Here is a 24213-nt window from a genome sequence, read left to right as displayed (position 1 = left end):
TTTTTTTTCCCTATGAAACAACTCAATTTCATCACAGTTTGTAAAGATGGCTTATTTAAGCAAAACCTTAATTAAGATTGTAACCTTGTGTTTGTGTTTGATCTTAAACTGTGATAACTGAAACAGAAAATGAAAACTTGTAATTATTTCAGCGGTGAATCAGAGAGGATGGTGGGAGAAGAATGCTGACTGGGAACACCCCAAAGCTCTCAAAAAACAGGAAATTCTACTGAATTTTTTTTCAAAATTAACAAAAAATGTCATATACATTTAGTGAATATTTCATTTCTCTTTAAATGTTTGTAGTGTCTCTACAATTAGTATAATGCTTTAAAACCAATTAGTTTCATCTTTTCACAGGAAATGAACTTATTTCTATTATGAAAAAATATACATATAACGTCAGGCATTAACTTTTATTTTTAAACAGTAACTGGATTCCCCCCCCCAAATCACTAGAGTGGAGTGTTTTCACGTTCCACCAGCACCAATGCATACTTTATCCTCTCATAAAGTGCTGCTGAGATAATTACTGCTGACAGATTTATTCAAGGTTCATTTCACTTTTTCTCTAGTTTTGCTCTAGTTAGAAGTGCAACAGAGCCCATGGGAAGATCCACCCCTCACACCTGTTAAGTTTCTTCATGTTACTAGGGCCAGTTTGGACATGTCACTTCGAATTAGCATTGTACAAACGCACTAAGTGTGACAATTACTTATCACAGGTTTAACTTATAGGAAAGAGAGAGGGGAGAAGAAGAAAAGTTTCCAATTCAAGCCCAAGAACAGTGTCCAAATACGAAATTTAAGTCCTTTAATACAGGTTGTAAGAAATTCCCTCTGAAACTTACAAAAGAGTTCCCATGGCAGAAATCCTCAACAAAGATCAAAATTAATATAAAGAACTAATCCTGTGTTTTAAATGAAATAAATATTTTCTTTGGGCATTCATAAAAAATAGAATATTATTATTCTAATTTACTGATATTATAGAAATGCACGCACGCAGACACACACACACACACACACACACAAATAGATACATAGACAAATACACAAAACTCGTATTTTGCAGACTGCCATACATTTACCGAGAAGGTAACTGAAGGTTTGGATATGCTGTAAGGGAGATGTTGTTGTCCTCCTTTGTAAGACCTGTGGCTATGTTTCTGTAAGGGGAAGAATAGGCTGAACCTGAACCTTAGTAACACAGTTGTTGAATGTACATCAGGGCTCTCTAATGTCATGAAGTTTTCTCCCTCATTACCACCCATCTAGATTACTGCACATTATATGGGGGCTACCCTTAAACATTAGTCCAAAACTGTGATTGGTCCAGAATGTGTGTTTGTGTGTACTGATCTCATTAGGAACTTATGATTCTGTAGATCCTGCACTGGTTATTAACAAGTTTTCAGGTACAATTTAATATGCTAGTTTTGATCTCTAAAGCCCTTTATGGCTTGTTACCTGGGTACCTACAGAATCATTTGCTCCAACCAATATTGATTTGACTTTAGAACAGCTAGTTCTATTCCACCTTTTTTAGAGCTCAAGAGATTGAAGCTAGAAGGTGCTCCTTCTCTATAGGAGCACCAGTGCTTTGAACAGCCTCTTGATGGTCATCAAATTGGGCTCCTCCTTGCTGGCTTTCCAGAAAATGTTAAAAACTGAATTATTTCACAGGGCCTTTTCTTAAGTTTACATTTGATGTCATCTTGTTTCCTAGTTACTTTTCTTGCCTTGTGTTTTCCTGTGTTTTTCTTTCTTTTTTTATATTCTGTATTTTATGTTTTTGTGTTAAGTTTTAATTGATTATTATTTTTACTCAGATTAGTTTTAACCTGACAGTCTATGTTTTAATCCTTGTTTTATACATACTGTAAACTGCCGAGAGTCACTTTGTTTGTACAGGAATATAAGTTTCATTAATGAATTAAAAATATGCTTTGAAATATAGACTAAGCCAATCACATTAGAATATGTAGCAAATATTACAACCATCATAACTGATAAGTAACATTACACTTTTCTTCTTCAGAAGACAAAGTTTTGATAGCATTACAATGAGCAAAATCTGCCCTGTGTCTTCACAGTTAGCTTAATGCTAAGATGCTCAATGCCAAATGCAGCACACAGGTTTTGTATAAACCCATTTACAGCATGTCTTTTTCATTAGTTCTTCTCTCTTTCTCAAATTAAATTTCAGGTCAACTGAATACACTGTTAATTCTTTAAAATTTCTAGTTCATTTAGAAAAAAAAGCTTCCAATGATATTGTATGTACTCTGGCAATGCACTAGTAGCAATAGCACTTAGCATTTAGACTTATATACCGCTTCACAGTGCTTTACGGCCCTCTCTAAGCAATTTACAGAGTCAGCATATTGCCCCCAACAATCTGGGTCCTCATTTTACCGACCTTGGAAGGATGGAAGGCTAAGTCAACCTTGAGCAGGTGAGAATTGAACTGCTGGCAGCTGGCAGTCAGCGGAAATAGCCTGCAGTACTGCATTCTAACTACTGTGCCACCACGGCTCTACATGGGGTTTTTGTTTGCTCCAAATTACACACTTTCTACAAATATGAACACACACTGGTACTCAAAATGTCTTTTAGGACTAAAGGTAGACCTTGACTTATCACAACTGGGATCAAAATTTCCAGTACTAAGTGATGCAATCATTAAGTGAGTCCTCAGATGACCGTGCCTTATTTTATAAGGTAAATATGTCAAGCTTTTCTAGTAATCAAGATTATTCAGAATAAGTGAACAATATGTTAGCTTTTTAAATGATGCAAAAGGAAGCTCACAATTTCATATACCAATGAGATTCAAGTATATATCTCTTAATAATAACTGTTGGATATGTGTAAATCTTCTACAGAACTAGCTTAGGCTGCTTTTCTTTCAGAATTCCAGAAATGTAAATTTCAATCTGTCAATATGAAGAAAAGATAAATCACAAGGGAAGAGAGTTTCGGATCATTTATCTCCTAAAGTATAGGAGTGGGTCAGGTTGTTTTTTTTTGTCATGGCATGTGTAAAGCTATGGTTAACCTCAATTTGTATCTGGGCCTACCATATACATTAATATCTGTGACTGGACCTGTTATATTTCAATTTGCAGGTTATGTTAATATAACGAACTTAATAGAAACTGAAGGCTACACTGAAGTGTTAAATCCCTGCAGCAATATCAGCGAGTCACTCTTTGTCTAATAATTGCAAGCTTGGGCATTCTTTTAATGAGTTTTGTGAATATGTCATCACAAAGATGAAATAAACTATCACGTCTAAGGGGTATTATTTTCAATAACACAATTCCGAAACATTTCAACACATTCCATTTTGATTCATTAAATACTCCGACACTGAAAGAACAGTCCCTAGACACCAAGAAGAAATGTGTAATGTAGCCAAAGATTAGAATATAATTTTAGGCAACTGTTCATATTAATAACCATAAGATCTGAAAAAAACAACTCCAACTTCTCTCCATTTGCTATTTCTGCAATATGAGCTATTGAAAATATGGATATTAATATTTTTGAACTTATAATCTGCCTACAAATATTCTACTCAAAATAACTCCCTTACATCAGTTGTTCATGAGCATTTGGGGGAGGGGACATTGGCCAATCAAACAGCAAAGATATTATAGTGATATTAGCAGAATATACATACAATGGAGTATGGGGTTGCTATACATGCCACAATTTTATTAAAAATAAAGAATTGCTATAATTTACACTATTATACCTGTGATAAAGAGTAGTCATAATTGGCTTTTGCCAATAATTAATACATCAAAGATTTGATAAAAACTTTCTTGTTTAAAAATTGCAATGACATCTCCCAGGGATATGAAATCTTCTTGACAAATTGCCTATGTGAAAAGTTTAAATAATTTAACATTATATGGCTTTCATTATGGGAGGTGCTTCTTCAAAAATGTTCATAGAATCGATGTAGTACAACTTTTTATTTCAGACAATTATTCTTTTCTCTAAATAGGCTGCATTCATGTTAAACCCTATTGAGTTCTATTTAATTTTTATTTATTTATGCAAAGATTTTAAAGTAAACTGAAGCCTCAAATTCTAACAGTTCTACTGGGCATCTCCAAACACTTTCTGTTTTTTCCCCTGCTTTGTGGAGAAGTTTATTTTTCAAAGTGGCTGGAATAGTTGAAAGAACTGATACTGATATTTTAAAAAAGCAAACAAAGCAAAAACTCTTGATGGGAATGTAGAGTTCAATTATATCACCCTTTGGACTTTGACCTTTCAGTTTTGCAAATACTCTATACTTGCTTTGGGTAGTGTAATTTCTACTGTTAATAATTCAATTCTGACAATACAGATTCTCATTTTATAAGAGAACATCAATTAATTATATTAATTTCAGGGACTTCTACTTGGACTGACTTTCTAGTTATTTAACTGGTCCCTTCTTAAGTCCCCAAATTAAACACTTTTTTTCAGCTGCTTAAAAGAAACCAAGTATGACTTTGCATGGCTAGAACTATGAACAGTGCTGCAACTTTAAAGTTTCAATCAGCAGCATCTACCCGGTACTTTCTAACCTGGCATAATTAATTCAATCCCTTTCTACTCTGAAATCTCCACAATAATAAGAACTTTATCAGAATGGTGTTAGTACGGAGTAGCGTAGCAAACAAAAATCCCGCCGGGAGCAGTCTAGAGCCCTCTCTTCTAAGCAGTTATCATTTTCTGAATTACAGGAACTATAAAAGGACACTCTACTCAAGCTGCCGCTGAATGTCACCTGAAAAGCAATCACAAAAGGGCTCTGTCGTGGCTTATCTCTGAGCTCTGTCACTACGGCAACCAGCAGGGAATAAGTATCCATGGGTCTATGAATTTAAGAATCCCATAAAAGCCAGGGCTAAAAAGGCATGTGCAGACTCTCAGAGATTGACTGCATTAATACATTAGCAAATACTGTGAAACACTGGATAAATGTCAGCAATTATGGAAAAAGCATCTAATAACGATATTCGTTGTCTGTCAAACCCCCGTGAGGTTTGATATGCAACTGCCACTCAAAGAGCTGCTGGTAATTTTATCTCTTTTATACTTCTGAATTCAAATCATTCAAATTGGAAAGTAATAAACTGTATAACAGCTTATTTTGAACCTAATCACAATTGGCAGTAGGTAAATAATGCAGAGAAGAAAACAACTGTTTTACTATACAGTAGGAGCAGATTTTACTAAATGTCGGATACATACTGTAGATTTCACAAAAAAAAAAAAATACACACATACCACCATCCTGCTCTAAAATCAAGCCAGCCTATTAAAAAAAAACATATCTACAAGCAGCCTGATTAAGATGAAAACAGGACAGGAATCAGCACTGATATCACTGCTGTAACGCATTTAGAACCAGCAGCCATTAAGCAGATCTTTGCCAGCCAAGAGCAATTGATACGGACAGCTCCAATTCATCTAAAAAATAGTGAAGAGGTCACCGTTTCATTTTTCAAAACATATCAATATATCAGTTAAGGGCAATAGGTCTTCACGGTACTAAAAATAGACAAAAAGAATAGTTTCATGATCTCCAAGTAAAAGCTTTTCTTGTCAGATCATCAGCTAATGTATTTTTCCAAGAAGTTGGATTCAGCCATGTACTGAGTTCTATGACACGATCACCCCAAAAACATATACTACATAGATGTAACATGTATGTATGCATGAAGCAGTATTCAGGGGATTCAGAAGACTTTTAGCTATGTCAGTAGTTGGTGAAGCCCCAGGAGCATTATTAAAACTAGTCAGAAATATATGGGTACTATATGGGTACAAATTCTTCAGAGAAATTATCCTAGGATATTTTGAAATTAGAAAGAAAACAGATATTTTTGTTCCCTACTGAACAAAAATGGGTTACATATCAGCATATATGCACGTCTGCCAAAGACATTTAGAAAAATTAACCATCCATAATTAATTCACTTTGGTTGAAGTTCAAATGCAGAAGCTCATGTCCTGGCAACATAGAGAGAAGACTGTCTTTTAAGATAATCTTCAGAAATAATGTTATCATAAGGGAATGCAATGACTTTTTAAAAATCAATAATGTACTTTCTGTTGTACAAAGTAGTGCTACCTAAAATGTTGAAGTACAGCATTCTGTTGGAAAAGATGGCTGAAGAAAGAGATACAGTGACTTTGTTAAAGGTATACAAGTCTAAATTTAGCTAGCAAGTGAATGGAAGATTGTTTCAGAGCTTTATATATTTCATAATGAGTTCTGTTATAAAGGAATGTAACCAATTAATAAAATGATTCCATGACCAGCTCTTGCCAGACTTTTAACATCTCAGTACAAAACAACATTTATATTTCTAACCTTCAGAGTATCCAAGTTCCAGCAAAAGCAATAACCAAGCACAACTAAACTGAGACATGCTTTCAGGTTCTGCATTATTTATTTTTCTGAGATTTATATTGTCTTTCTCTAGGATATCAAGGTGATTTTATTTTATCTACACAGGAACAGGTTTGGGGGGTAAGTTGGGCTGAGAAGGAGGAGGAAGTGGCTGAAGTTACCCAGAAAGTTTCCATATTTAAGACTCCCTGTAGTTCTAGTCCAACATCTTCACCACTGTATCACTGTTCTTAAGTAAGTAATCCAAAATATAGAAGGCTGATATGTTTCTAGCATAATAATAACCACAGGACAAGAATAGATTAGATGGGGCTACAAAACAGGATAGGTATAGGTTTACGGACAAGATATTTTTAAGCTATGCTTTTTATGCTATTTTCAAACACTGTGTAGGAGTGATAGATATACAATAGGTAAGATGGTCTACAAGAATATAATCCCTTTGTTTGACCTTTATTAGACGAAAAGTATTGGAATTCTATTTTTTTAATTCCAAAGACACAGGTTGCTTAGACATTAGTCTTTTTTTTAAATAATCAATAGAAACACATTCTATTTCACACAATGTGTTCTCCAAGAAAAATAACATGGATTCGTTGGCTGCACATACAAATTGCTACCATTTGGATTATCTTCTATTTTTTTTATCCCCAAAGAGAGTTTTTTCTATGAAATCCAATGTGATCAATTTTATATTTGCTTCTAGATTTATACTAACTTTCCACTTAATAATTTCATGTTTGATTAACTTTGAACGTTCAAAACCTCTAAACAAAGCATTTAACTGGATTCCTAGGTCTGGAATAGTGTACACTGATTAATTTAACAACTGTGGTGGAGCAATTTTCAGTCATTTAGTGATGTGAAAATGTTTTTTTCTGCTGGTGCACATGATGCTGCATGATTTCTATAAGCCAAAGCATGATACTCCTGTTCTAAACATTGAGCACATACAGTAAATCAGAACATTTCCCCTATTCCATTCAATATAACATTTATAATGCATTTAAAGCAAGTGTTATAAAATAGAATCATACCCTATAATATTTCTGCTGAACTGTCAAGTGAAAACCTGAAACAATGATCAGGTTTTTGTTTAAAACTATAAGGACTGTCATCCTGAAATCTTTGCTAACTTTACTTGGCTTCCCATAATATCCTGTAAATAAATTCTAATGGTAGATAGTACTTAGCAACACCATCTATTCTCTGTTTTCTGCTTCACTTCTTGGAGGTGGAGAAGGAACAGGGACAGGAGGAAAAAAAATTACAATTTTAACTCCTAAAGAAATTCCAAGGAGAAGAAGGCAAGTGATGAGGATGGTGGAACTACTGGGCAATTCTAAATATAACTTTCCAGCTGTTTGAATATTGCCATAATCTGCTAGAAAGTTCAGCAAAAAGGGCCTTGATCACCCTACCTTAGTCATGAAAACCAGCTGGGTGACTTTGGGCCTGTCATTCTCTCTCAGTCCAACCACCTCACAGGGTTGATGTTGTGGGGAAAATGAGTGGGGGAAGTATGTTAGATTTGTTCATCGCCTTGAGCTTTTTGTAAAAATAATAAAGGCAAGATATAAACAAACAAACAAACAAAATAACTCTTCTCCCTTCCTTCTCTCTGTGACTCTGCTGTTACTGATGTGGAATTGAAATTGGAACTAAATTGTTTTATATATGTACTTCTAAGTAATGCCAATACGGCAAAAGAGTCTATTCCTTACCTGTTGGAATAGGCTAAAAAGGACTTTAAACCAAGGCCTACCTATTCAATCTAAACATTAACATTATTAGTCTACAAAAAGTAAACTATTACTCGATCATGCTAAATGTCATAAATGCCACTTGATTGAGCACAAGGAAATACTATGTACTACTTTGTTAACAGACTGTAAAAATGTGCAGCCAAAGAATTTCTTTCATTTAGAAAAGAACACAACTGAGAAATATAACTGAGAAAAAGAGCAGAAGAAAACATCCTTTTGGAATATGTGTTTTTCTAACTGTTTAAAACAATAAATTGTTCCTTGTAACTATTCCATAAAGTATTAATAATTTTCAAAATGTGTTGCTATTTTAAGTCTCATCATTATAAAATATGTTCCATAAGATAATGGTTTAGGGGGGAAAATGCTAAATATGTGATGACAACATCAGACAATAGCACATAGCAGATCCATTAATCATGCAGGTAAAGTTTCTAGCATCAAATATTTTTTTTCAAAATACCACATCTGAAAATTGAACCAGTAAGCGGAAATCAGGAACTGTGCTTATGTTATAATGAAATGAAGCAATTATACACTCCCAATGCTACCAATGTTTACATTCTATAGAAACTAAAAAGCCATTCTTAAAGTGTAAAATGGCATTTTTAAAAATTTTGCTAGCTCCTTGTTTCTCCCATCAAACTTACACAGCATGAAAATATTTCCCTACTGGCTCACTTTTATCAACTGATTTTCTTTGTGCAAGTGTGTAAAAAAAAATTTTTTTTTTGAAGTCATTATTGATTTTTCAGATTGTACCCTATATTTTATTAGACTAAAAATCACAAAGAGGAGCAGTAGTGCTTTTAAAAAGTCTCTTGACTTTGATGCATTTCTGCATTTAATGCAAAAGAATGAAGCTTATTAGGTCCATAGGAGGCTCAATTACACAGAATCTAATTATTAGAAGTTTATTTAGTTGCCTGTTTGCTAAGGCAAAGGTTAACGAGAACTGCACTGAAAAAACCTCCTGTGGTATAACAAAGTATTTTTATGCTGTATGAAATGTAAATTAAAAGTATTCTAATCAAGTCTATCTTTAACTCTTTCATTGTTAGAAGTTATGATTAATATTCTTGAAGAGCCATCATTGAGATATTTATTAAAATTAAGTTATTTCCAAAAGCCTGGGATTTTAAAAAGGAGGAAACTAACAGTTAACACTTAGAAACAGACTTTATAAATAGCAAAGGAGGGGCAATTTTTCAGACTGTTATTACTAACATTAAATCTTCATAAATATTAAGTTGAAGGTTCTAATTTCAGATAAAAATTAATTATATTTTTGGGAGTAACACATTCAGAAATGTTTACACAGCTGACGGGGCTCAGCTGCAGTAGTTTCAAGCTGAGAGCTTTCTAGACTCATTTGCTTGAAAAGCAGATGACTTAACAATCACCAATTTCATTAAACTTGAAAAGGAAAAAGAAAATCACCTGCAACATTGTCACTTGTTAAAACAGAGTTTAAAATAGATTTGTGTGTTTTATTCAAGCTGGACATCCTATCATACAGAAAAGCTTTTCCTTTTTGTTTAGTTGGCTACTTTCCCAACAGCTGCTGGTATTTGGATTAGAAATCATGGGTTTTCAAATCCTTTCTGGCCTAAACTCAACTAGCAACAGATGACAATACACCAATATATTTCAGAGGTTGCAATTAACCTTGTCTATGTTTGTTTTTATCAAAAGCTTCAGTTCTACATCCAATACAAGGACTAGCTACTTTCCTTGAAAATACCAGCGTGGCACTCTTGTGCCAAATGTACAGCAGTGACAGCCTTTCTTTGCCCTTGAGAATGTAAGTGAACTTAAAAAGTGTGACAACTATTTTATAACATGCTACACATGAAATAGCAGATAATGTGGAATGACTATAAAGTCTCTACTACAGCCAGAAGTATCTGTTTTAGGTGACGTGTCTTACATATTAAAAAACAAGTTTCAATTTATAACAATATGCATGTATTTCAATAGGTAACAATAGGAACAAATAGGGCAAACTATTTGTCTTTGGTACAGAGGGCAGGTACAATATTGTTACCATTACTGAAATTTAGTGGATGAAACTTATGATTGGAATGTACTGCTAGAAGGATACTGTTAACAAAAAAAAAACCTTTCAAAAGAGGAGGTGGAGTTGCATTATATGTAAGAAATCGCTACATCTCTACAGAAATGCACAAAAACAAGGCTGAAAGCTTTGTTGAATGCATGTGAGTTAATATAAAAGGAAAAAGAATGACATTGCCATAGGCCACCCATGATGCAAAAAAGATGCTGAGACCCCCTAGAATGAGTACAGAGAAGAACAACAAAGATGATACGGGATCTGGAGGCTAAACCGTACAACGAACAGTTGGGAGAACTAGTCTAACAAAGAGAAGGACTAGGGGGTGGCATGATAGCAGTCTTCCAATATTTGAGGGGCTGTCACAGAGAAGAGAGGGTTGACCTGTTCTCCAAAGCACATGAGGGTAAGAGAAGAAGTAATGGGTGAAAAATCGTTAAAGAGAGATCCAACCTAGAACTAAGGAGAAATTTCCTCACAATGAGAACAATTAATCAGGCTTTCCTCCAGAAACTGTGGGTGCTCCAGCATTGGAGGTTTTCAAGAAGAGATTGAACAGCCGTTTGTCCAATAGCAGGGTCTCCTGCTTGAGCAGGGATTAGAAGACCTCCGGGGTCCCTTCCAACCTTGTTAATCTATGTTCTATGTTCTAACTGTCTCTTTCTACAAAAGAACAAGAAATACTTTCTCTTCCTTCCTATGAACTTTTATTACAAGTGTTCTTGTAACCTACATAAATGTAACAAAAATGTATAAAATGACATCTGAGGTTTTTTTTTAAAAAAAAAATAGCCTCCCATTTCATCAAACATATTCCCCAACAGATATATATACAAGACTAACTCCTTGTGATATTTTTCTTGCAGGAACATCACGGTAGAAAATACTGTATGATTCACTGATCTAGTGTTGTCAAAAGTAATTGAAAAAACAGTTTACCAAATTATAGTCATTCATTCAGTCATTCAGTCATTCATTCAGCAACATACACAGTGACTCTGGGAGATGTACAACATTAAATCCATCTGTTAAAAATGCACAATTTAAACCCCACTCAATTTCAACCCTCCTCACCCTGTGGCAGTGGCAACAGAATCAGGCAAGCCACTTGATCAGCTCTGAATGGGATCTCCAAACCCACTGACAAAACCATGTCTTCAAGGACTTGTAATCATATCACAAAGCATATTAACTGTTGTTTTTACTGTGAAAATCTGTATTAAGAATTTTTTTCTAATTTAGAAGCCCTAAATTAATAGTTCAGTTGCTTTAATGTACTATTAGTCAGATAAATTAGAGTATCTGGCCATTCTTGGTTTATCATGAAAAGCTAAACAGAGCAGGATATTTAGTAATTGGATAAAAGACCACCAGGAAATGCCACAAAAAAGAAAAGATCTGGAAGAAGATAATGGCAAACTGTTTTAATATTCTTACCAATAAAAGTGCATAGGTATGAAATCAATTGGAATCAAGCTTGACACAAAAACATCATATTAAATTACAAAATGTATTTGCATAGAAATATTTTTGAAATGTAACAAGTATTTCCAATAGAAAACCACAATATGGATTAGAAAAAAACACTACAGTATTTACGATAATGCTGAATAATTATGACTTACTGAGTCATCTGTAGCAGAAGCAGGCCAGCCTTCCCAATATTGATGACGAACAGGGATACTAGTCAGGTCGTACACATTTCGTTTAACCTGCCATAAACAAAGGAACAAATAAATGGCTGCAAATGCTTACTTTATACAACCAGCATTCAGTAATTTAAATACTACAGTTGTGCCATTCAAGTTGAGAAATTGTGATTTTTTTAAAGCAATCATTAAGACCTCTAATGAAAGCTAGAATCAAAATTTAGTTGTTTACTCCCATACCAAATGTTTTACAGACACAACTATCAAGTTTACTGTAAAATCACTTATACATAAATGTACCTGGTACATGTAGCAAATACAACACACAATGTACCGCAAGAAGGAAATGCCCTTCATAAAAATAATTGTTCAAATTTGGTTTCAAAGTGATCAGAAAGAAAGATTACATCAAGATTACAAATTCAGTATCAGTATTTTTAGTCTAAAGATCCTAATAATGAAATAGAATCTTTTTTATTTTTCAAACAATTCTAAGAAAGTATCAATGAAAGGTAGACTGTGAAACATAAGTCTAAAGAAAATAGTGACCTTACAGTGGAATGAAGTGGAATACAATGGAATTACAGTGAAGTGAACAGGCTGAGTTTACTCCTTGGCCAGACTACTGTATCATTTTTGTGGGTTTTTACCTGGGCTACAATGTCATGTATCCTTGAAAGGGATATAAAAATGAATCTGACCCACTGGCTGAAAAAAGTTATCTTTTCCTTATCTATGCTTGAGCCTCTGCTCCAATTTGTATTTTTTAGATTACAACATCTATCCGATGAATTAAAAAATAAATTAACAAAAGTAGCATATTACAGGATAGACTTAAAAGAGAATCCATGGTTATTTACTGCTCCTAGTTGAAGCATTCGGTCACAATGGGTAGCGGCACCTGGCTGGCCTTCTCTATGCCAGGAAACTTTGTTAATGACAATATTTCTCTCTCATACTTTTATAAAGTGGTGGGTTGGTCTTCATAAGTAGCCTCAAATCTAAGAAGTTGCTCATTGCAACATGCTGTATATAGACTCCAGAGTAAATTCCCTCCCACAGACCGGTACGCTCCCACAGAGCGGGCCTCCTCAGGGTGCCGTCGGCCAAGCAATGTCGGCTGGCGACCCCCAGGGGGAGGGCCTTCTCTGTGGGTGCCCCCACCCTCTGGAACGAACTACCCCCCGAGATCCGGACGATTCCGGATCTCCTAACCTTCCGCCGCGCCCTCAAGACATGGCTTTTTCNCGGGACTGACCTAGGGTGAATTTTAAATAGGGATAATTTTTAATGATTTTAAATAGTCACAGCCACTAATATTTGGGTTTTAATTGGTTTTTAGAAGGGGTAATTCTGTATATTGTTTTAACATGCTGTGAGCCGCCCTGAGTCCCATGGGGAGAAGGGCGGCATATAAATTTTGTAAAATAAAAATAAATAAATAAATTCAGAAACAGATTTTGTCCTATTGCAAGATCTAAGAAAATCAAACACAACATTGCTACTTTCATTTGTTCATTTGCCAATAATGCATATGTATTAACTATTACTTTAAAGTGGCCACTGATGAATAAAAGCACTTTATTAGGCATACTCTAATATGAGAATTTATTAGGCATACTCTAATACCGGATTTCAACTTACCAAGAACTTTAGTTCTTTTACCTATAGCCTGAACCACAATTATTTTATCCCACTGTAGGTATTGTTTATCTAACAAATTATTATTAACACTAGATCATCAAACTGTTTAGCTCTCTCTAAAATGAAACTGATTCTTCTATAAGCATGCATCTGACACAATTCTCTTTAGAAATATTCATTGAGATAGATAGAATGAGGTTATAGTAATTTCCACATCTTAATTCTTTCAATGTAGCACTAATACCCCATGTACATTAGAATGGAGACTTTCTGACTTAACTTTTTACAGCCTTCTGATGGACATTTGCAGCTAATGACTCTCTATCAGTCTGGGAACCAACCCCCAAAGGTGCTTTTTCAAGAGGCAGCTGGACTTTCTTGTTTTTCTTTGAAGACTTTCGCTTCTCAAAGAGCTGAAGAAGCTTCATGGATGAGAAGCAAAACATCTTCAAAGAAAAACAAGGAAGTCCAGTTGCCTCTTGAAAAAGCACCTTTGGGACAACCATGATCTGGATGACTGAGAATCTCCATAGACATCTGATTATAAGTCACTAATCATTTTATATACACAAAGGTTTGAACATACTAATAGCATGTTAAATTTACATTCTACGTTACATAAAATTTACATTTTATTCTTAAGTCATTGCTTATAAGTAATCTCTCTCTCTCTTTCTCTCATGTTCTGGAAAGTGATGCACCTGTTGAACTGAACTGTAGTTCAAGAAACTTTATGCCATAATAACTATATTTAATGTGCTACACCTTTCAAAGTTGTTTATATTGCAAAAGTTATTTCAGTGTCATTTTTGTGTACCAAATGAAACCTTACCTGATTAGTTCATAATATGGTTCCAGTAATTTCTATTTTGTACCATATCTCAGGAAAAGTTATCTATCTATCTATCTATCTATCTATCTATCTATCTATCTATCTATCTATCTATCTATCTATCTATCTATCTATCTATCTATCTATCTATCTATCTTTCTCTCACACACACATACAGACATAAATGCATGGGGTAACCAATAAAATCTTCATTTTAGATTACAAACCAATAATTCAAGAATGGGTATTTTAACAAGTATAGGATAACCTACAGAGAATAAAGATAAGCTTCCTAAACAGTTATGAATATCTTTAAAAAAGATTTCTTTTCCATATCAGGAAGCAACAGACATGACTATTATTATAGCTGACATAAGAAAATTCAGTACTATTGATGTGTTTCCTAAAACTAGTGTTAGTATGTCCAGGAATAAAAGGCATTGAAAATAATTTTCCTATTTTATTTATTACAGAAATTAATATTATTTTAATTAAGACACATACTATGGAGACAGGGAGTTTGCTTATCTAAGAAACCAATGTCAGTCATATAATAAAATCTACAAAAACAGCAATAAGAATAAATAAGAATAAGAATAATAACTTTATTGTCACTTTGAATATACACTAATTGACATACATTAAAATGAAATTTCGTTGCATACAGCTCTCAAAGGGTCACCACCTCCAATATACACTACATAAATATGACAAAATTAAATAAATAAATACAGAATTATGCATATATACCTACATATATTATATGACACAGAGAAACAACACAGTCTAGTTCGGATTATGTATACTTGTGCATGGCGAGAAAAACAAATCTTGTGAGTTTACCAGACGGATGGTATAGGGAACAAAGCTATTAGCGAATCGGGTAGTCCTGCTAGAAATACTTCAAAACCTCCTCCCAGAGGGGAGCAACAGAAACAGACCATAAAGTGGGTGTGTGGGGTCTCTAACAATGCTTTGAGCTCTAAGCTCATAGTGCTTACAAGAAGCATCCTGAATACCAGGAAGTGAGCTTCCTATGATCTTCTCGGCTGTCCTTACCAATCTCTGTATGGACTTTCTATCTGAGGCGCTGCTGCCACTGAACCAGACAGTGATGCCATTTGTTAAAATACTCTCAATTGTGCCTCTGTAAAAAGTGGCCAGGACAGAAGAAGAGAGATGTGCTCTCCTCATCCGACACAGGAAACCAGATGCTGGTTTGCACGCTTCACTAAGGATGACCAGTGTGAAGATTGTTAGTTATCTGCACCCCCAGATACCTAATACTGTTGACCACCTCTACAGCTGCATCCTTGATACTGAGTGGAGTATGACTATGCCAGCTCTTTCTAAAATCTACAATGATCTCCTTTGTTTTATCAACATTTAGAACCAGGTTACTTTTATTGCACCAGTCCACCAGAGCCTTCACCTTTTCCCTATAAGCATCTTCACTGTTATCCCAGATAAGACCCACCACAGCCGTGTCGTCTGCATACTTTACAATATGATTCGTAGCAGATTTGGCACAGCAGCCAGGGGTCATCAAGGTGAACAGTAGCGGACTCAGGACACAGCCCTGTGGGGAACCCATACTCAAGGAGATGGAGTTGAAAATTTTCTTTCCAACTCACACAAACTGGGGCCTATCAATAAGGAAACCAAGTATCCAATTACATAAAGGAGTATTAAAACTTAATAGGCCCAGTTTGTTCACTGGGGAATGCTGAGGAATGATTGTGTTGAATGCCGAACTAAAATCAACAAACAGCATTCGCACATGAGTATTCTTCCCCTCCAGGTGCGCCAAGCTAAGATGAAGCACACAGGAAAATGCATCTTCTACAGAGCGATTCTTCCAATAGGCAAACTGTAACAAGTCAAATGTAGGGGGAAGGCATGAAACCATATAGTCCTTTACCAATCTCTCAAAACACTTCATCATAATAGAAGTGAGTGCAACTGGATGGTAATCATTAAGGCAAGGGATTATAACTTTTGGGGGCACTGGTACAATGATTGCAGTCTTAAAACATGATGGAACCACGGCCTGATGCAACAAGAGATTGAAGATGTCTGTGAGAACAGTGGCCAGTTGGTCAGCACACTCCTTAAATACACGCCCAGGGATATTATCAGGACCCGCAGCTTCTGTTCTTCAACACTAATAAAGTAAAAATAACTAAATTCTGGAAACTGGATTCCTTACATTCTGTTCTAATTCCAAAACACAACACCGCAGTATTATGAAATAAACAGTATTCTCCTTTTTCATTCATTCATCTGTAACTCCACTGATTTCAATAACATTCCTTTGCTATTCTAAGTCTGAAAGGCATTTCGACTTATAGTGTTATGTTGGTATAAAGCACAATGCCAGACTGATGTGCTGAACTAAAGTGATCAAAGTTTGAGTAATGTTAGCCAACGCACAAGTATTATTCAACCAGAATGACATCTGTTGAGCAGCTTGTTGCAAAATACACTAGTTGTTAGAAGACAAGCCTCAGCTGGGAAGTAGCAGGTAAAATGTATTTAGGCATGCACTGTGTTTAGTTAAACAAATAACTCAGGTTATATTAACAAATGCATTCTGAAAAGATGCCAAAGCCAGTCCTCTTTCGACCTACAGTATTTTTTTAAAAAGTTGCTCTCTGATAATGTATCAACTGGCCTTTCTTTTAAAAAAAAAACTACCAATGCAATGTTTTAAGATGAACAAATCCTATGTTAATGCACAGAGAATTCTTTATTGAGAATATTTTATGTAAAATGAAAAAGTTTCTTATGTTCCTATACAGTCAGGGCTTAGCATAGAAGTAGCAGAACTTAGAGGCCTGAATAAAGATAGATCTGTAAACCTAAGGTTTACAAACTGACATGGCAGTTTTTTGTGGTAAATATTTGGAGATAGTGGCACCAACACTAGGCCTTTGGCTATTCCTCCTAAGTATCCCAAATAGGCACTTAAGCCAACTCCATGGTAGTAACAATATTTGCTTATTGCTGAACTCTTAGAAGCTGGATATCTCAGCTGATTGTCTTTTCCCAAATTAGACAGTCAGAAATCTGATTAATTTAAATAAGGGAAAAATAAGCTTGTGTTCAACATTTGCTACATTCAACACTTAAGAAAAACATCATTTGCTTTTCTACGTAACAGCCTTCCATATGTCACCGGGAGGCCCATATTGATCTCCATTATGGCTTTGATCAAGCAATGTAACTTTTTTTTAATAAAACAGAGAAGGCATGAGCTAGGATGATAGCATTTATTGTACCTCTATGCCACATGCGGCATTAGTGACAGTACGGATAGGTTTTTAGCATATTTTGAGCAATGTGTCAAAAAAGCAACAAAGTAGTATTCCACGTAGGTATGATTTCTAATGTAGAGACTATAGTAGTTGCAAACCAATCTATTGTTGCCTGCATCCCACCACTAGGAGATATATGCATACCGATATACAATCAGGGTAAAAAGTGTATTTCAGAAATGAAAATATAGCTAATGCACCAACTTTGCTATACTGTTATCATAAGCTAATGGAAAAGCAATCAGCAAAAAAAGAGGAGGTTCAGACCTGGAGCCCCTTTTTATGAACAGTATTTAGCCTAATCTTGCAATTGCTAATCAATCCTAATATCACAGTTCTTATATTTCAAAGATCATTATGTTGACAGGGAACCATATTTTTCATATATGTATTCAGAATACTAGTAATTAGTAATTTCTTATTAATACTAAGAAAACAATCTGCATTTTTAGCCTATATATCTTCAATTCAAAGATCTCTTATTTTGAACAGATTCCATATTAAGTATTTGTTCCCTGTAATACACCTTGAACTGGCAAATGTAAAAGTTCATCAGCCTCAGTTCCACTTATTTATTTCTTATTTATCATTTTATATAAAATCTAATATTTTATATAGCAATTGCATTTCATACACAAAAAACTGTTACGAATGAATATAAATTGCTAATGCAACATTTCATTCAGAAATATATATTTGAACAGCTAGGATAAAATAAATGACTCAGCGACATAGCAAAATGGCTGCCAATAAATAATACCAAAAGATGATCTGCTTTGGGGGATAGGTAGTATATTAAAAAACAACATCAGGAACTCAAGTTCTATAGCTTCTTCTTCCTACATGAAAATTATTGATTTTAAAAATAAAATCAAAATATGTTCTCTATTTTGTAGATGTGGCATTATTATAAGATTAGTCTCAGCAGACTTACATGATTTGTGCAGCAATGTATAACTGAATGGTGTTTTTAAATATCACATGCCCTGCCTCCAAAGGTTTGTTGTTTAAGGGCACATGCAGAAGCATTGGAAAACAAACAGATCAATAGAACAGACAAATGGAGTGATCAAGGGTCATTTACGCAGGATTGTATTACAGAACAGATAGGCTGCACAAATTCTCTTTTTTAAGGATGGGGAAGATAAAAACAAAATGTTAGACTGTGAATTAATCAAGAGGCTACAGCCCTAAATTTATTTATTAGGAGGTAAATCCATTGAACATAGTGAATAATATGTTCAGGACTGAATTCTACAATTTAAAAGATACTACAGAAAGTGCCGAGACTCATTAAAGAGCAAAGAGTGCTCTCAAACAATTTTAGAGGCAAGATCATATACAAAACTTAATCCACATTAAGAAATTGGCATTTCTCCTCTAGTATCACATCTTTCACTTTTTCTTAAGCCTTCTCTTTCCTTGTCTGTTGCTATGAGCTGTTTTTTTCCCTCTACTGTTCCTCCATTTCTCTTCAAAATTTGTTTGGGCAAATCAAGCAAACTAGAAATGCACTTGAAGAATGTAAAAATATATGGAAGAGCCAAGATGTTTATTTGTGAATTGACTTGGAAGTTGGTTAGAAAAATACATTCTAGGGTACCTGTTGCAAATAAAAAGTAACCATATTTAAACCTAGTCCTTTCCTTAATAGCACGTGAAACATCACCTAGCTTTTAAGCTCTTCATACTTTTTTAATTTTATGACCCCTGACCATGATTTCACATAAAAATATGTCTTTGATGATATGTGAGGGAGAAATCTCTTGTAGGGCTGTATTGGAAGAATAGAATAATTAGGAAAAAATGCTAGTATAACTAGCAGGATAATAATAGAGGATATGTCCATAAAATGACAATCTTCCAATACAGCAGGACTGTCTGCTTATTACATTTTGAAGTAAGAATATATTATCAATGAAAGAAGAGCCTCTTAAAAGAGCCTGTGATATAAGCACAAAATCTTCAGCTCCATAGATAACTGATTGAAGGAGTTTACAATGTAAAATCTGACAGGAAAAACAGAAGAAAAGATGAATTGCACATTCTCAAACTTTACTGCAGTCAATGGAAATCAGGAAGATATTAGACATAGTATGGAAGAATCATGAAAACTACCCCTGAAGCTTCTAATTGCCCTGCAAGAGAGCGAAAGAGAGAGAGAGAAAAGTACCATAACATTTTGTACCAATTTTCTCATATGTTATACCATAGGTAAATTCTTAAAATGGAGCCTCCTTAAATACGGAGACTTCCAAAGGATTGTGACAACAGCTGAGAATAGCACCTGCTTGCAGACTGGCAGGAGGCTACCACAAGGCTGCCTCTGTAGGAAAGCTGAGCCTCTCATTGGCTGGGCAGCTCTGTCAGAAGTTACAGAAAACAGAAAAGTTAGTTGGGGTTGCTGGGCCCAACAGCTGGCTGAGAAGCAGGCTGAATCTTGAAAGCTGCAACAGCTTTGCATACACCAGTAGCCTCTGAGCCATCCTGAGGCTCCCTTGAGTGCCTGAGTGGCTGGGCCAGGAGCAGGGACAAGTCTTACAGGAACTGAGGGGGGGGGAGCAGGCCCAAGGCCCATAGGGAGGGGAAGCAAAGAATAGACCCGGGGTCTTCACTAGGCCTTCCAGAGCCAGCCCCACATCCTGAAGCACCACATGATTTGCTTAATGACTTGCACGGTCGCTTAACAACTGCCCTTGAGAGAGCAGTTTTAGGGGTCATTAAGGAAGGTGATCATGTGGGATTGTGTCATGACTTGTGTCTGTAACGGGCAGGCTCCCTTGCAGCAGCTGCATTAGAACTATCTATACTTGTTTTGTCTCCGTGACACATTTGAATAACAATTTATGTATACATCTTAGTAGGTGTCTTGATTCAAATGTTGCCATTTGCCTTAAAAACCTTCCTTCTTTGCTAAGCTAGCTTTTTACCACAGATTTTTTTATTTTTCGTTAACTATATTGAATTGTGACTATTTTAATTTTTGTTGTAAGTTGGCATGAGTTGGTATGGATTTGGTGATATTAAAAATTAAAAAATAGATGGGCTGCATGCCCAAGTATCTATAAAAATCTAAAGCACTGGATTAAAGACATACAAAAATGTTATAGTTCACAGGTTCATTATAAACTTTTAGCATGTTCTGGTTCTGAATAAATCATTTTCTCCATAGAAGAGGATAAGAAGCAACTGAGGAATCTATTCCCTCATCTAGCATTTGTAGCAAAAGATTATAAAACAGAATTAATGATCAATAATTGAAGCGCAGTTCCACAAAGGAAAAAAGAGGATTGCTTAACAGAGACAGAAAGTACAATTAATTGTCTTATAGCACTACCACCAAAATTCAGTGAGTGCAACAGAGTGATTAATATAGAACTGAAATGAGAACAAATGGCACAATTTTTAATGTTGGCTATAGATAATATTTTTGGAGACACTTAGTTGTTTGTCACATGTTTGGAAAGGCCAGACACTTTGGCAGAAACGGTGACATTTTCCAGCTTGACAAGCTATGGGCCTGGAGTATGGCATAAGCCTTCAGAGCGTATTCCTTTATCAATAGGCTTTCAAACTATGTTTATTTGGCTGCAATACTGATAACGCAAGAGTTGCTGGATATTCTAAGTCTCTGGGGTCAGGAAGTGAAGAGGACATGAAACCCAATTTTAGACAATAAATAAAAATCCTGCCATAACAGAATAGAGCTATTTCAGAAAACTCTAGATTACCTAATAAACAACAAGGTGAAAGCATTGATTTCAACAATAACGAACAGTAACATTTTCAACATAAAAATGCCTAAGTCTGGAAATTAGATGAATGTTCTAACTCTGGCTTCTCAATTCCAAACTTTTGCATGTTGATGTAAGAATATTAAAGCAGCAGTTACATTTAAGTAAATGTGATTTCTTGTTGTGAATGGATCTGAAAGAAAATGGCTAGCACATGAGCTGATATAATGTTTCTAATAAAAAGTTTACCAAATAAGTAATTGAAATAGTATTGAAATGGGGCAGGAAACCCAAATGCTGATGAACATGATGTATTACAGAGGAATGATATTAATCATTTAAAAAAAGGAAAGAAGAAATACAGCATGAGCTTATTTATACTCAAGAGAGCTTCACACATAATTAAAAACTCACCATGGAGCAAGGTCCCATCTAGATTCAAAGATTTGGTTATAAATTTAAACAAGGCTTAAAAAACAACTTAGACAAAATTGAAGATTGTTCTGTAAAAAAGCCCTCAAATAATGGATATGATTGCAATGAGTTATTGAGACTCTGCAGCCACAGCAATTTGGTACTGTATGAAACTAAATTAAATATAATTAAATGGTTGCAGTTCTTTCATTTAGAAATAGCTTGTATCTGTTCGACAAACAGAACCACAGGCCTAAAAATTGTACCTCATATATAAGACAAACTTTTAGTGATGCACCAAAAATGAAATAAGGCATATGCGCCATTTGTCAGACCTTGGGCTCTAAAGGTATTGTACCAAGCTGAAGATTCTCTCTGGATGCACAACAGAGTAGAATAGAATAGAATTCTTTATTGGCCAAGTGTGATTGGACACACAAGGAATTTGTCTCCAGTGCATAAGCTCTCAGTGTACGTACAAGCAACAAGTGATAAATCATGATCATAATCATCATAAAAATATACTCATCATAAATCATAAGATACAACATTCAGTGATAGTCATAGGATACTAAATAAGCAATCAACATACATCATACTAGGATACTAACAATATAAATCGTAGGATACAAGCAACAAAGTGATAGTCATAAGAAGATAAGAAAATAGGTAATGGGAAAGATGAGAAGGATAATAGATCCTTTCACAAATGTGAAAATTTTATTTATTTATTTATTTATTTATTTATTGCATTTATATCCCGCCCTTCTCCTTACGGACTCAGGGCGGCTGACAATTGAATAAAATACTAACATATATACATATACTTAATTAAAATTCGATTAAAATGAAATATTTAAATATGTCAATTTAAAAGTAATTAAAACCCCCTTTAAAATCCCTCAGGCCAGTCCCGCTAGTTGGAACAGCCACGTCTTGAGGGCGNCCGGCACTGTCTGGCTGACGGCACCCTGAGGAGACCCACTCTGTGAGAGCGTACAGGTCGGTGGGGGGTAATCTGTGGCAGGAGGCGGTCTCGAAGGTAACCAGGTCCGATGCCATGGAGCGCTTTAAAGATAATAATCAGCACCTTGAAGCGCACCTGGAAGGCCACCGGCAGCCAATGCAGCTCGCGCAAAAGCGGCATGACGTGGGAGCGACGAGTCCCTCCCAACACCGCCCGCGCGGCCGCATTTTGAACTAGCTGGAGCCTCCGGGTGCTCCTCAAGGGAAGCCCCATGTAGAGAGCATTGCAGTAGTCCAGGCGGGAGGTCACAAGGGCATGAGTTACCGTGCGTAAGGCGTCCCGGTCCAGAAACGGCCGCAACTGGCGGATCAGGCGAACCTGATAAAACGCTCCCCTGGTCACGGCCGACAACTGGTCATCCAATGTCAACCGTGAATCCAGGAGAACACCCAAGTTGCGGACCCGATCTGAGGGGGCCAAGGTTTCGCCCCCTATAGGTTTCGCCCCCTATAAGGGTTCAAGAAAAGCAATAGAGCATTTTTGATCTTAAAATATAAGTCAAGCCCTGGAATAGAATAAACAGCAGGTTTGGAAAATGTGATCAAGAAATAGTCCAAGCAAACTCTTAGTCAACCTTGAACTATTAGTATACAAATACTAGGAATCAAAGAAGACAACTGGTACTCAAATTCCTGGGCAGTTATAAGCTTCAGTCAAAAAGTACTGAGGATTCAAGTAACTTGTAGACTGTGCTCCAGATGGGCAGAATAAAGAATCAATAGGATGATCTGTCTGAATGAAAGAAAAGCACATGGTGGGTCTTAACTACTTCATTGTTTTGCCCTCATCAGTAAAAGAAAGCAATGCATGAGTAGTGCCTAGGGGATATAGACTGACCTGTTGGTCTGCCTTAGAAATAGGAACATTTCAGAATTGTGTGATTTCTTTTCTTCAAAATAAGGCTCTGAGCTGACCAATTTATAGGTTGGTTAGATCAGGTTACATGGGCCAGTTGGCTGGGTACTGATATGACAAAGAGGCATTTAAAGATATTGGTCAAACATTAGAAGCAGCTCCTCTTTAAGTTAATGAAGGAAGGAGGAACATAATTCTAATTTCGTCATTATAGGAAATGCACATTCTGCAATTCTCCTTCTGTGTGCATCTATTACTCTGGGGTTCTTTTTTTTTCCACACAAACATGCCCATATGGACATATAAACTACTTCCATTCATGAATCACAGGGGAAGTAAAGCTCTCACCATTGACGAAGCATACTCAGTTTCATATACACAAGGTATAATAGCTGATCAATATTAGTAAAAATCCCACTTCTAATTTTCCTTCCATCTAATATTTCTATTTGCTTATAACAATTAACATTGCTTGTC

At 35.5% G+C, this 24213-nt stretch overlaps 1 protein-coding gene across 1 annotated transcript in view; it reads right to left on the bottom strand.

Moving 5' to 3' along the window:
- The window catches only part of FAF1 (Fas associated factor 1), a 183376-nt gene that overhangs the window by 78492 nt on the left and 80671 nt on the right, over positions 1–24213 (bottom strand). The window contains exon 8 of the mRNA XM_015810912.1: positions 11890–11976. Coding sequence (XP_015666398.1) covers positions 11890–11976 — 87 coding nt within the window. The remainder of the gene's footprint in view (positions 1–11889; positions 11977–24213) is intronic.

The sequence above is a fragment of the Protobothrops mucrosquamatus genome, unplaced genomic scaffold (genome assembly GCF_001527695.2).
Source record: "Protobothrops mucrosquamatus isolate PMUCROS unplaced genomic scaffold, P.Mucros_1.0 scaffold24, whole genome shotgun sequence".
NCBI lineage: Eukaryota > Metazoa > Chordata > Lepidosauria > Squamata > Viperidae > Protobothrops > Protobothrops mucrosquamatus.
Note: the sequence above shows the minus strand (reverse complement) of the source record. Positions and strands in the feature narration are given on the sequence as shown.